The sequence below is a fragment of the Musca domestica genome, unplaced genomic scaffold, assembly GCF_030504385.1.
Source record: "Musca domestica strain aabys unplaced genomic scaffold, Musca_domestica.polishedcontigs.V.1.1 30, whole genome shotgun sequence".
NCBI lineage: Eukaryota > Metazoa > Arthropoda > Insecta > Diptera > Muscidae > Musca > Musca domestica.
The window spans coordinates 1,611,145-1,627,450 of NW_026712300.1; the positions used below are offsets into that span (position 1 = coordinate 1,611,145).

General features: G+C 33.4%; 1 protein-coding gene across 2 annotated transcripts in view; it reads left to right on the forward strand.

Moving 5' to 3' along the window:
* The window catches only part of LOC101899996 (muscle calcium channel subunit alpha-1), a 1,479,766-nt gene that overhangs the window by 1,024,516 nt on the left and 438,944 nt on the right, over positions 1–16,306 (forward strand). For both annotated transcript variants that reach the window (XM_059124867.1, XM_059124866.1), the window contains exon 18: positions 11,408–11,554. In XM_059124867.1, coding sequence (XP_058980850.1) covers positions 11,408–11,554 — 147 coding nt within the window. The remainder of the gene's footprint in view (positions 1–11,407; positions 11,555–16,306) is intronic.

A 16,306-nucleotide genomic window follows, 5' to 3' on the forward strand; every position in this document is an offset into this window, starting at 1 on the left:
AAATTTCTTGGCAATTAGGCAATTTGATAATTCCTTTTAAAAATGTTGTTGTAGTTGATCGATGTTTAATTTTTTTTTTTTTTTTTTGTTTTTATGTTTGCGATTGTTGATCAATGTAGTTGTTGAGTTTTGTAGATCGTTATATTGTGGTTGGTGAGTTGTTTCACTGCTGTTGCCACACTTGATGTTGATGTTGTTAAAGTTGTTTGTTCTTAATTTTGAATAGTTTTTATTGTTGTTGATGTGATTTTTGATGTTTTGATTTTTGCTAGTTCCTTCACTTTCGCTAAAGTGCCCGCTCGATGGACCAAATGTTTGGGAGGAGAATGAAAATGTTCCTATGATGCTTTATTCGACACTGAATTTATTTTTTCAAAATTCCACCTTGCTAGTTCCTTCACTTTCGCTAAAGTACCCGCTCGATGGACCAAATGTTTGGGAGGAGAATGAAAATGTTCCTATGATGCTTTATTCGACACTGAATTTATTTTTTCAAAATTCCACCTTAAGTTCAAGCTTACAAAGTAATACTTAGCCTTACACACTATCTAGCAACCTTATTTTCTATTCAAGAATACATATAAATTGGTGACAGACCGACGCGACTCATCTTGCGTACATTGTCCTGCCTGCATATCTCTTGTGGGGGTCATAAAATCTTTATTACATGCTCATTATCTTATGCAGCAGCCAAACACAGCTGGGTCTACAACATATGCTTACAATAGGTTATAATTTACAAAAATTATTAAACATGGTCGTATGTAAATAGTTCAATACAAACTTATCACTAAACTGAAAAGGTAATTCTATGTTGATCAGAATGTAAGTACTTAGCATAAAGTAAAATAAAAACAACATAATATTTAGATAAGCGTATGAAACACCATTTCCACACACATGTTTGAGTCTTTCAAACATTACAATTTTGCAACAACTACTTCATGTTCGACGACAAAATATGTAATCAAGTAGTTGGAATGCCAATAAGAAATCCACTATCACCGACAATAGCGGACAGTCTTAGACAAAGTACTTGACGACACCCTAGCTGAGCTACAAATAAGGACATAAATACCAAATGCATAGTCAAATATGTAGATGATTTGCTAAATATAATTGCTAAAATTATTAAAGAGGACGAATCATGTGAAATCCTGTGCACATTAAAAAAATACCACAACAAATTACAATTTACCATGGAAACTGAAACAGAAGGCTCACAGAAGGCTTAAATACAAATTAATAAGAAATAACCAAAACATAGAATTTGACTGGTACACAAAAGTCACATCATCTGATAGATTAATAAACTATCATGCAACCAAAAACACAAATTCTTAATACTGCCAAAAGTATTATACATAGAATATTTAACATTAATGACACACAATCCATAATCAGAAATCTGAAACAATTTTTAGAATCCTAAAACACAATAGTTTTCCAAATAAAGTAATATGCACATTAATTGACGCAATTAAAACAAAACTACAGAGAGATGTCAGAACATCGGCAGATAAGGAAAATACAGAAGCAAAAAGTTTTTACGGTGTAACTTACAACAACAACATTAACTTTACATATAAATCCAACACAACGCACAGTGGTCGATTTGAAACATTTAGGCGGCCAAAAATATTTTTGGACATCAATGGCTTTGAAATATATTATTCAAAAAAAATTATGTATTAATTTACCAAAATGTACAAGAGAAACATATTTTCTATAACAAAAACACATCTTATTTTCATAAATTATAAATAAATAAAAAATAATAAATAAATTAAATTCGTGCTCAATACATGATTGTGTGTGGAGCTCGGCAGGTTCAATTGTTTTAAAACTTCACTGGAAAACATCTTCTTATGAGTGGATCTGAATTAAAAAGCAATCTTTGATAAACATCACGCTTGCATTCTTCCCTTGAAAATTTTCTTGAAAAATTCTGTCTGTATTCTGCAGCCTCCGCCGACAATTGGCCGATTGGAAGCAATGCATTATCTATGATGGTGGCCCATGTAATAGTAATATATGCATTGATGAAGTCATGGGATGTCAGTCGTATAATTCCACACACAGTTGCGCGGTGTTGAAGGCATATTCTTTAAATTTTTGTTGTATTTATTTTGTGTTCACTTAAAATCGCCTCTAATAAGATTTTTAATCTATGTATTAATTCGTGGTTAATGTCTGTTATGTCCGCCAATAATTCTGTGTTTTCAAAAATTCTCCTACTCATATTGCCATTATTGGTATTACCAACATTGGATCTAGACATGTCCACCAACAGCCCAGTTGCCACGTGGAATCTTTCTTGGATCGGATTTCGTTTTTCCTTTCTTCTTTTAATGCTATCTCTTCCTGTGTCCCTTTCTTTTCATATTTCTTTATGGGCAATTTATATGCCAAATGCAGAAAGCTTTCAAAAATACGTATTTTTGCAATACCGAAATTCCAAACTCAAGATCATTGGGGATTTTCTCGTTCTTTTTACCTAAATTATTCCAATATTTGGAATTGGCGCTACATATATAGCATAGGCAAGTTGAGGTCGTGTTGGTTACAGCATTGCACACTTGCCATCAACCATGGTCATGTTTAAAATGTGATTATAAGCAAATTCTTTTCCATCAATATTTACTTTTGTAGGAGTGAGGTTCTTAATTTCATTCTGTAGTTTCTTTCACATACCGAAATCTGATGGGGCGGCAAAATTGTGGTGATGATAGTGTTGAGTTATGCCACAACACTTTATTGTTTTCTTTACCACAAATAATTTGGAGTGGGGCAAAAGAACTCAAAAAAATACTAGCATCGCAATCGGCGTCTCCCGAGAATTTTTGTTTGTAACGAGCTTGTTGTGACCCGTCACACCCCTATTTATAAATAATCGTTAATGAATTTCTTTCAATTTAGTTAAGGGTTGATAAAAATTCTTCCAGGTAGATTGATAAACGTTGAATGGTATGATCCAATAGACATTGTAAATTCATTTCTGCACTGGTAGCCATTACTCGCAATTTTGTTTTTGGTGGATATCACTCTTGTTTTGCTTTTAACAAAAGGTCGTAACAAGAATAATGCTTCGGGTTAGTTGCCCTTATTATTTTTATTGACGTCTTGTTAGATCAGCTTCTACGTCTTGGAATAAGCATTTCTATATATACTAGCCTTTGTTGGTGAACTGCCTATTTCTTTGAGCAATTTTGAGGCATTTCTTTGTCCACTCGTTTGCAATACGACTTATGCGACATGTAAAATTATTTCACCATTAACATTTGATCGAATTTTCTCTGTTTTTCTTCTCTTGCTTCATTCACTCGAGTCCGAAAATGATTTGCTCGAACGACCTGGTTGATTAAGTGAATGCACTGGTATTTCAAATGTACCTGGTTGGTTTTCATAAAAACTTCTTCAACTTTATCCGCTTTCAGCCATCTCAGTTGAAATTCGTGTTTGATGTGCGAAAATTTGAACTTGAGGCTCTTCATTCTCTTCACAAAACAACGTTGTTTATAAAATTCCATGTAAAGGCAAAACAATTTAAAGCTGTAATAAAATATGCATTGGAATAACAAAACGATCCTAAGCACACGAATGAGTGAACACAATTCGGACATAGAAAAGGAGACAACAGCGCTATCACAAGATGTTTTTTACACTGGCCATTCACCAAACTTTGATAGCATAGAAATATTACACGAAGAGAAAATAGAAAAGAAAAGACTAATGATTGAGAGCCTTAGAAGACAACAACATATTGACAAGACGATGAACCTAAAAGAGGATATTGACAACATAAGTTCGTGCTATGGAGTTGCAATAAAGTAAAAACTGTGATATTAATTTTTAAGTAGTGTGGTTTATTATAAGTTTTATGTAAACTCATCTTATAAATTATATTGTAACTTTATCCAATTTTGTGACTTAATATTTGTAAAACCTCGAAATATACATTTTGGACACCACAAAGTATATATATTCTTGATCAGCATAGAATTCTATGTGGATTTTGCAATGTCCGACCGTCTGCCCGTCTGTCTGATTGTAGGTATTAAAAATGGGCCATGTCGGCCCAGGTCTTCGTATAGCCCCCATATAACGGTACCTCCCGATATGCGATATTTTGATGATTTTAGCGACATTATTTACCGGAATTGTTTCAAATTTGATAGTTGAAGTTCGTAATGGATACTACAACCTATGACAAAATTGTCTGTACAGGTCCACGTTTTATAACCCCCATGGTACCTCCCTATATTCGGTATTTTCATGATTTTAGCTACATTATAAACAGATTTTTTCAAGATACGCATTTGAATATTGTAATAGTTTGTGACAAAACTCGCCTATGCAGGTTAACGTCGTCATATAGACATTAACAGAATTTTTAACGGGTTTTATTTATTTATTTTTTTTTTTTTTTTTGAAAATTGCTACATTTGTACCAAATGGTGGAGGTTATTCAAATTTCGGCCCGGCCGAACTAATAGCTTTTTTACTTGTAGATTTATTTAAATAGATGAATCCCCCAGAAGAAGTCGGCAAAACAGCGACAAAACGTCGGGAATAATATATATATATAACCAGAGGTCAAGAAGCTAAAACACTCAATAAAAAAATAATCATTGGCCAAAAACAACAACAAACAAGTTAAATGAATGTATTCTTTACTGATATTATTATCAAAAGGTGTCGAGATTTACCTTAGTAATTACACACGAACGTGTAATGTTTAAAATGTTGAGCACAAACACTCAACCGATAGCAGAAGGAATCACCAAGAATAAAGTGGTGCCGTAGCGACAATTCGTTGAAATCTCCCATTGACATATCAATGTTGCAATAAGAAGTAGTGAACAGATTTCAACAGATGTACAATATGTTAAGTGGTGCAAAAATCTGCACCACTATTCCGTTTCAAGTAAATTAAGACAATTCTTAATTAAACAAATGCGTTTTGAAATGTTATAAAGTCAGGATCAACTTTGAAATATATTACGCAGTTTTACGTGCAAATATTTTCTTTTATTAATTCTTTTGCATGTGCTTCAGTCATTTCCCTATAAAAGTTTTCTATTTGGATTTATGGAAATACTGTGAGTATTATATTTTATGTTCACTTCCTCTTATACATTATGTTTGTTTATAATAATTTTAATAACGTGCTTTATAGTACTACTAGTAAAAGTCAAAATTTCAGCTTCCCTGCACTGAACATTTTTATAAGATTTTATAAGCTTCATTATTTAACTTTTCTCCTCTTCAATTAGATGTTCTAAGCGATATTGACTGGTTTCGTTCAAAGTTGAATTTCAAAATTATAATTTGCGTCATCCTCTTATATAGCAGCGTCTGCAATGTCCGAAATTTCTCCAATATTTGCAGACTTTTTTATAATGTTAAACATTAAGTTGTTTCACGTTGTAGTATTTTCTCTGTTATTAAATATTGAACTATAGGATTCTAAATACTTTGTTTGAGGAAGGTTGTTATAATTTTCCGATGAATATAATTATACCCTCCACCTTGGAAAGGAGGGTATATTAACTTTGTCATTCCGTTTGTAACATCCTTAAATATTCGTGCTAGACCCCATAAAGTGTATATATTCATAATCAGCATAAAATTCTAAGTCGATTTAACGATGTCTGTCTATCCGTCTGTATGTCTGTCTGTCTGTGGAAATCACGATAAAGCCCACATTATTTGACGTAGAGCGCCTAAATTTAGCAGAGCAATTTGTATTGTGTCTAGGATGGTTGGTATTGAAAATGAGATATATCGGTCCACGTTTTGGTATAGTCCCATTTAACGGTACCTCCCGATAATCCGTATTTTGATGATTTGTGCCACATTTTTCACGCATTTGTCTGAAAATTCGTATTTGTAGGTCATAATGGGTCCCTGTGCGTGTGGCGAAACATTGCATGTATGGGTCCATGATTTGTTACAGCCATATAACGGAACTGATCCCGATATTCGGAATTTTGATGACTTTTTACACATTTTTTCACGAATTTCTCTGAAAATTTATAGTTGTAGATCATAATGGGTCCTAGTAGTAGTTGTAGATCATAATGGGTTCCAGTTCGTGTGGCGAGTCATTGTAATTATAGGTCCACGTTTTGGTATAGCCCCCATATAAAGGTTACTCCCGATATTCGGTAATTTGATGATTTTTGCCACATTTTTTCAAGGATTTGTCTGAAAATTGGTATTTGTAGGTCGTAATGGGTTCTAGCTACTTTGGCGAAACATTGTATGTGTAGGTCCACGATTTGGTATAGCCCCGTGCTTTATAGTATGGTTTTAATGGTTTTTACCACATTTCTTCTAATGTTTCCTTTTCCTTAAGGTGGAGGGTATTAAAAGTTTGGCCCGGCCGAACTTAATGTTTTGTACTTGTTTTTTTTTATTGTAGATACTTTCCAATTTTCCTTAAAAGTACCAAACTTGATTTTTTTTTTCAAATATATTGATGATTCTGTATCTATGAGGCATTTTAAGGGTATATTATTTATTCTTATACGTATAAACGGGCTTTTCCTTCTTCCTCCTTTTCCGGGACATCCAATGAAATTTTTCATCTACATCCATTCTGGATTGCTCACTGGTACATACCTATTCTGTTTTTTTTTTTTTTTTTTTTTTTTTTTTTAGATTAGGTTCTTTTTTATTGCATATAGAATATTTTTTAATATTAATTTTTTAGTAATTATAAAAGACTAATATTCTAACTTCTCAACAAATTTACTGAGACTTTCTGTGAAATTAGTGTTGTAAAGTTTTCTTAGTAACTCCTCACATAATATGTGTACATGTTGTTGCTCCAGCAATCTAGGAAATTTCTAGCGCTGCTCCGCACAGCTGCATGTCTATCGCACCAAAAAGGATGTTGTGCTGTCAGCACAAAGTCGTCGCAAAGTTAACACCTTTTAAATAAGCGGCCACTAAGTGAGTTCTTGTACTAAGCACTAGCGAAAATTTTTTCAAGGGTCAAATGTCCCGTCCCGAAAAAATGTTTTGTGGATATTCAACAATATTCGAAATTGTATTTTTAACATACTTGCACGTTCAAATTTTCATTCGCGCAAAGCCTTTTGCGGATAACAACAGTTCGGAGTTGCACTATTGTTATCCTATATATGTTGCCAAACCAAAATCGCATAAAAAATAAATATAAAAGTTTCAAATTGTTTTAAAATTTATTTGTTTACGTTTGAGTAAATATTCTTATGACACTAGACTATGTTTGTAAGCGGTTCAATCAAGACTGACTTTACTTAAAATCTAAACATGGATCTCAAACGGATTTTAAAAATTCGCTGTTTGTTGCGCCAGCTGCGTTTTAACGCTGTCAGCAATAACAGCGAAATTTTTTGGAATTTCATTTTATTCTTCGGAATTTATCTTTGAGATTAGATTCATTCTTACTTTTTTGTTTACAAATACAGAAGCCACTATAATATAAAGTAACAACAAGTAAAAAAGCATTAAGTAAAGAAAACATTTTTATATAAAAGTAACTGAACTCAAATGTGTTCGTCTTTAAACTAAAAATACCTTTCAGTCCGTTTGGATAATGCTGTTAAACTTTTAATAACAACATTAAGTGGGTGAGGCTGTCACATCAGAACCCCTGTAGACAATTTTATACTTTAAGGAATGTCATCTAAATCTTTTCAGACACCATATTCGAAACAATGTAGAGAGCAAAATGATTAGGATCATTGAAATACCACATATCGGTGGATATCTATATATGTGCGCTACGGGAAAACGTGGATCTAAAAAATCAATGTTATACACCCGAGCTGGAACCCATTATTAGTTATCAATACTATATTTTAGACATTCCGTTGAAATATTCAGCAAAACACTGCATATCCGCAGGTACCATTATATATGGGGGCTATATCAAAACGTGTACCTATATGTACTTCATTCCACTACCGCTAAAAATACCAATTTGTAGATAAATCCGTGAGAAAATGTGGCAAAAATTTTTAAAATATCGAATGTCATAAGTACTGTTATATGGAGCCATACAAAAACGTCGACCTATACATACAATGTTTCGCCACCGGAGATTGAACCCGTTATGACATACAAATACCAATTTTTAGACATAGCCGTGGGAAATGTGGCAAAAATCATCAAAATACCGAATATCAGGAGGTATCGTTGTATGGGGGCTATACAAAAACGTGGACTAGTTCGTACAATATTTCTCCACCAGAGCTAAAACCCACTATGACCTCCAAATACCAATTTTTAGACAACCCCGCAGAAAATGTGTCGAAAATCATAAAAATACCGAATTTCGGGAGGTACCATTATATGGGGGCTATACCAAAACGTGGGCCGATATATTTCATTTTCAATACCAACCATCCTACACACAATGCAAATAATATGGGCATCGTTAAATCGACTTAGAATGTTATGCCGATCATGAATATACATACGTACTTTGTGGGGTCAATGACGAATATTTAGGGATGTTACAAACGGAATAATTAAATTAATATACCCTCTGTTTAACTCAGGAGAGTGGTGGGATGGCAGACAGCGGCAACTACAACAATGATAACTCCCCAGCGTTATTATGTGATGGTGAGAGGTGATGAAGTGAAGTTGATTCGTGGTGTGGTGATTTTATAAAAGAGAAGAAAAATACAAAGAAATAAAACACAGAAAGAATTTGTATAATTCTTATTAATATCTGTGCTTTATAGGAGGATTTCTTCTCTTTTTCAAAACAAAAAAATTAGTTTAGTGTACAAAAAATTAAACTAACTAAAAAATGAAACTAAAAATACAATGTCCTGCTACACGATGTAGAACGCATAACAACATAAAATACCAAATTTTAAATTATCGCACTTAAAACGAGACGGATTGACATCGCTAAACGATTATTTCGATAAATAATAATATATAAAAGTTGTCAAACTCTTTACTGTAATAATATTTGATAGACCCCCTTTGCTTTAATATTGTCTCCAAAGAGTAAATTGAAGCGGATTCTGTGTAGACTTGAGCCTTAACACAGCCTCAAATAAGATAGTTGGCAATTAGCACGATATGGCTATCTATATCGTGCTAATTGCCAACTATTTTTTACCGAGGGTAAAATAAAATATTCGAATAGCGAATATCAGGATGTTACGATTTATAGAAAAATGTCACCTCCTTGAACATTAAAAATTCCTATCGCAAGTCATTTGGACTCTAGCGTGATTACTTTAATTTGTCAGTCAGTTTGTAACTCATAGAAAAAACATTTAAGACCCAACTGCACCCTGCTGTCAGATTTAAGATTGTTAATCGATTTGACAGTCTACGTCTGTCCTTCCGGTTGAGCTGAAATTTGGCATAAAAGTTTGCACTGTATTTTTAATGGTGGATATTGAAAATAAAGTACATCGGTTCACGTTTCGTATATATCCAATATGACTGTGGTTTTCAATATTCTGTATTTTGATTACATTAGCCTTCAATTTTTGGATTACAATCCTTAAAGTAGGAAATTGTCTATAATATGTTGATAATATCCTATACAAATGTTCTATCAACTTAATTGTTTTTTTTTTTTTTTTTTTTTTTTTTAACTTTAACTTATCTTCAACCGATCTCACTATAATTTGTATTTTTAGTGGAGAAAGCGTTTTAGTTATGAATGCGATTGTTCGATTTAAAACAAATGCCAACGGCCACAGTAACCTAAACAAAAATATTGCTACTGTTCTGTTCTAGTAGACAAGGAACGGACGACAAAGAGTTTTTGCTGTAGCAGACCAAACCAACTTAAATAGATGTATTAATTTTGTTTGGGTAAACCAACGCATAACTAATTTGACCACAATGACACCAAAGAAAAAGGTCTAAAGGTGTAAAATTACACGATCTAGGTGGCCAATTCTGGTCTCCAAAAGGCGAAACAATATGACGGGGAAATGACTGCTGCAGCATCAGAATTGTTTCTCTGGCTATATGACATGTGTCGCCAAAACCAACCAACAGGTGACAAGTTGAGGATGTAACTACTTTTCGTGAATCACTCGAGGATTCTGCGCCTCAAATGCGACAATTCTGCGTATTGACAAAGCCATCAAGATAGAAATGGACTTCATCACTTAAAGTGATTTTATCGCCAAAATCAGCATTTTCATATTGTCCTTCCAATGCCCAATTAATAAACTCACTTCCCTGGTCATGGCAAGCTGGTTTCAGTTCCTTGACTTGAAGTGGATCACTGCGATATTTTCGCGACCGAACAGGACGAAAGCGTGTTGTTGTCTCTACATCACTAATATACCCAGTTTCGGCAAATTTAGTCATTAATATATTTACGGCTGGGTCTTTTAGAGCATTATTGTTACCCCAACATAATCACAATTTTCGAACTATAACCGCAAAGCTTTCACCAGTTTGGCAAAATAATTTCTCAATGAAAATGCGTTGTGTAGCGCTCTATTTTTACTACAATCGTACATTCTAATGGCAAATAATAAAAATTGTTAAAATATCCAACAATGACGCTTCGAATTAAAGGATCGGTGTCGCTTAAAAGATCGGTGTTACATTGGGTTTTTGTATAGCCCCGTGTAACGCCAGGCATACGGAGTTTTTGCAATAAAGCGTAATTTTTCAACTTTTTTTTCATTTTGCAAGTTTGTTCCACATGGTAAAAGGTATTAAGAGTTCCGCCCAGCTTCTTTTTTGCTTACTATGTTCCTTTTTTGCTTACAGTTCCTCCCAATATTCGATCATTTACATTTACCATTTTTATGCAATTGTCACGAAATCGATATCTAGAACTTGAGTCACTCTGGCCAAAAACTGATATGTGTGGCTCTCGGCACAATATAACGGTAATATAGATAGGTTTTCTAGTGTTTTTAGACACGTTTTCCGATGAAATTGTCTATACAAATCCATGCTTTTGCTTTATACCGCAGTAACGATGTAGATGAGTTCACTCATTTTTAAGGACATTTCTTGCATTCGGTTCGTAATAATATATATTATGTGATGACAGATTTGTAACTTTAGAGAATAACTATTTAAAATGGATGTAATTTCGATATATTTCCTAAATCATTTTTAAGGTATGCTTTAGTTTCTCGAAAGCAAATGCAAAAATCAATAAAACGGGAATCTCTCATAATTGTTGAGATTGTGCAAATTTTTGCTGGACAAATGTCTTCTTGCTGTCAATTAAATATTTTCCGTCGATGTTATATTGGGCAAGAAACTAACTTGCTCTAATTAGTACAAGTTAGTGAACATTTTGTATAAGTTAGTAGAACAATAAGAGCATAAAGAGATGACAAATAAAAACTTTTATAAAAAATAAAGCACTCACACCTTTTCCAATATATGTTTCTACTTTCAGTGGCACGTATTTGTTTTATGAAAATGGTGATATCAGTAAACCCCGTCTAAAAGAAAGAGAGTGGAAGAACAATAAGTTTCACTTTGACGATGTCGCAAAAGCAATGTTAACGTTATTTACAGTTTCCACCTTTGAAGGATGGCCAACGTAAGTACCGATTCACACACACACATTGTTATTATTGCACTGATGTGTATTTGTTTATTGCACCATCTCTGTTTGTTAGATATCTGTAGGTGTAGTCTGTGTTGTCCGTGTCTGCTTTACTGTTTATTCGTTTTGTTGTTGATAAACTATTTATGTAGAGCATCTCCATCGTAAGTCTCTTGTTTTAGTGATGTGACGTTTGTAAAACTCTCACGTTTGTTCGGCTGTGCTGACATCCTAATTTTTAATTTGTTTTTTGTTGTGCCAACACAAAGTTTTCCGCAATTTTCTTCCTTGTTACCACCACATTCAATTTCGAATATCACATTAGGTCTGTCCATTTTAGGAATTTTACTTTTCATGTTTGTGAATAAAGATTTTGTTGTGTTAGGTGAGCTATGTGCTATTGTGTTTTTGAATTTTCAATATTTCAGGAATTTGTAGGGTAAGTGTACCAGTAGTAGTGTACCATTTTAGGATTTTCGTATTTTTAATCGCTCACCATTCTGAGTGGAACTTTTCAATTATTACAAAGTTAATTTATTCAGATTCGAAATTTTGTATAGTATTTGCAATTATAAATAAAGTTTTAATAACTTTTTATTACATTTCATAAATTTGTAGTTTTATTAAAACAATGCTTTTTTGCCAGTAGTCGGCAAACACTTGCTAATTGTCGGTATGGCATGTTCCAACAGTCGGCATACCATTTTTTTTGTAAGAATAATTAATAATAATAACAAATTAATTCATATAATAAAATATAATATTTTTGTTTAGTTAAACTGATTCGACGTCTTTATTGTACTTTTCTTAAGAATATGGATTGTTGAGGAACTTTACAGACAAAAATTTAATTTTTATTAGAATAAATCATCTTTTCTTAGCGAAATTGTATCCAAAGATAGCTGACAATATATTTGAAGTGAACAAAATACATTTAGTTATAATAGTTTCATTTATTTGGGCTTAAAAATAAAAAGTGCCGACTACTGGGACATGCCGAACTTAGGTAAACTTACCCTACATTTTGGGCGGATCTGTTTTCTGCGAATCTCTATTGTAATAATTCTCAACTAGGGATTTGGTTATGTGTAATGGGAAGTTATTATTAATTGGAATGTCCTTTGTTTTGGAAATTAATTTGTTCATCGCTTATTATCAGAACTCTATGTATTAAGTTTTTCGCTGTATTGATATTGTCCGTTTTGTGTGTTTAGAGTAGTTACTGACTATTCTACCTGAAACAGTAGGTTTTTGGTACCAATTAAATTTATTGTATTATTTACATTTCGTATTACTAATGTATCGAAATATGGGAAGTTCTCGTCGCATTCTACTTCCAAAGTTAATTTCTCTTTTTTAATCATCCACATATTTCGTCAGTACCTTTGGTTTTGATTGTATTGATTACATGCTTTTGTTGAGCAATGATTCCATAACCAAATCAGCAATTATGGGTGATGCTGGTGACGATCGTTCTCTCCTGACTCAGCAAAAGACCATCTACGCAGACAACACTTATTGCCAACCGTGTTAGCAAAATTCAGAATATTACAGAGGTAGGTAATGGGCGTCACGTGGACTCTGAATATAATCCCGCTGATTCAGGCAGAGTCGCCTCCTTAAATCTTTAGTGGCATGTACCACATTGGATACGCCATAATAGTCCTCATTTGGATTTATTCAATTTTCCACTGCCTGACACCGAAATTGAGATGTGCTGTTAAGGCTCATGCCTCTTTCTTCAATAATTATTGTGACCCCTTAAAATATTTCTCTTCCTATAGCAGCTAGAATTTTCCACCAGACTTATCCTGTTCATAGAGGTTGTCACATTTACCATGAGAAGTCCCTTAAAAGATTAAAGCGTTTAGATAACGTCTGACTGTTTTATCTCAAAAACCTCACTTTGTAGATGAGTGAATTTCTTTGTCAGATAAGGCTCCATTGAGGGCAAAGAGTTCTATTTGGCCTTTAAATCAATTTCTGGATGAATTTAGGGAATAAGGCTTAATGGACGTTTGTTGTAATCACCTACCCTATCTTACACTGAAAGACATCTCATTATTCTGCATCGCCAAAGTCGTTTTACGCAATTACTACTCCATGTTCTTTCCATTATTACGCATAACTAAAATTGTGTATTGGGTCCCACGACTACATTCATTTATTAAAACAACTATTACTAAATGTAAAACATTTTTCTTGAAAAAAAATGATCTTGCTTTCAGATAATGGATGACCATCTCCGCAGAGAGATGTATTATCTAGACCGTTCACCACTACGGGATTTGATTTTGCAGGTCCCTTTGATCTTAAATCATTCCTTTGCTAAAATCACTAAAGGTTGCGTCTGTGTCTTGTTTGGTATTCTACACAAGCAATGCATTTTGAGGCTACTTCAGATTTTACACGGAAACATTTTTAGCAGTCGTTCACCAATTCTTTCTGATAATAGTACAAACTTTGTTGAAGCTGCTAGGAAAATTTAAATAACTTCGAAACAGTTCCCCGTGAATGTCGTACTGTGTGCAATTTATTCATTTCTTATAGGTTCCACAATCCATGTTCCTCCGGAGCCAGTAATTGACGATGCGTCTTTATAAGTAAATTAGTTTCGAAAACTTAAAGCTCTCACTCAACAACACTGCCTACAATGGGAAAATGAGTAGAAGAGTTTACACAAATGAAGGTTTCCGCAACGCGATCTTCAAAAAGATGTCTTAGTCGTAGTTAGGCATACAAATTTTCCACCCACTTCGTGGAAATACTGACAAAAGATGTCTTAGTCGTAGTTAGGCATAAAGATTTTCCACCCACTTCATGGAAATACTGACAATGCTGAACAGTTTTAATAAATGTTTTATATTAAATTTACTTCGGAAGAATAATGTGACGGGAATATCCTGTATTTAGACAAATCTATAATCCAAAATGCAAATAATACAATAAATATAAAGTGGTATCAAAAACCTACAGTTTCAGATCAAAAAATCTGTTACTACACTAAACACACAAAACGGACAATTATCAATACAGCGAAAAACTTCATAAATAGAGTACTCAAAACATGCGATGAACAAATTCATACCCAAAACAATTTAAATCTAAAGGGCATTGTAATTAATACTAACTTCCCATTGCACACAACCAAATCCCTATTTGAAAATTATTATAATAATAAACATACAGGTAGAGATTCACAGAAAACAGATCCGAAAAAGGGCGTTAGCCGAACACTGTAAACAGAACAACAATACACCGAAGATCGATGACGTGAGAGTGTTACAAACGCATAAACAAATGAAAATAAAGGCAAGACAAAACTAACTTTTCGTTGTCTATATTTTCATTTGTCTATGACAAACGTCACATAACTACAACAAGAGACTTACGATAGAGATGCTCCACATCAATAGTGTATCCAAAAAACACGAAGAATAAACAGCAAAATAAATATGGATAACACAGCCTACTGCTACAGCCAGTTAACAAAAATAACAAAAAAAAATAATTATCAGTGCAATAATAACAATTGAACATAGTAGTCACACTACACTAGGCTTAAATTTATTATACCAATTATTTGCAAGTAAGCGATTATCTCCTTACGTGTTTATGCCCTAGCTTCCGTGATAATATTCATATGTTGTATTTTTGTTATTTGATTTTTTGGTCACCCTGATAATAAAACTCAAAGATTTTTGATACCTTGTAACGCTTAAAAGTTACGAAGTGCGTTTGTGGTGTACATATTTCATATTTTTAAATCATTAATATTAATTTATTATTCATTATATGAAAATTAGTATTTTTTGTAGAACGTGGAATTAAATTCAAGGAATTACCTTTAAACTATTAAAAAAATAATGAAATTGTTTTTAAGTTAGCGGCTATAGCAAACCCCTAAGGAAGAAGCTAGCATTTAAAAACGTGTACAGATCAGAGCCCCTAGCGGCCAATAGCAGTATTTCAACGGCTGAAACACCACCGGCTTTTAACATGGACTTCCTCCTTTAACCAAAAACAAGGGAACGAATAAAACATCAGAAGCAATAAACCTTATCGAGAAACGAAAGACACAAACATCTGCAGTCGTAAACAAGTAAAACAGCAGCAACTTTGAATACCCTCCACCATCTAAAAATTTAAATCTGTATAAAAATTTTGTTAAAATCTTAAAAATACCGAATATAGCCGCTATATGGGGGTCGATACGATGTGAACCTACGCAGGCTTTTTTTGTCATAAGCTATTACCATATTCAAATTCGAAACTTGAAATAAACGGTGAATGAAATAGTTAAAAAATAATACCGTATATAGGAAGGTACCGTTATATCGGAGCTATACGAAGACCTGGACCTGCATAGCCAATTTTCTGTCACAGACTGTAGTTCCCATTACGAACTCTAAATACGTTACTTGAAACTACTCCGGTGGATAATGACGCTAAAATCATTAAAATACCGAATATTGGGAAGTACCGTTATATCGAAGCTACACGAAGATCTGGACCTTCATATACAATTTTCTGTCACAGACTGTAGAATCCATTACGAACTTCAAATACGACATCTCAAACAATCATGGTGAGTATTGTACCTAAAATCGTCAAAATACCGAATATAGGGAGGTTCCGTTATATTGGGGCTATACGAAGATATGATCCCGCGCAGACAATTTTCTCTCTTGGCTCGTAGTATCCATTTCGAACTTCAAATACCATATTTGAAACAATTCCGGTGAA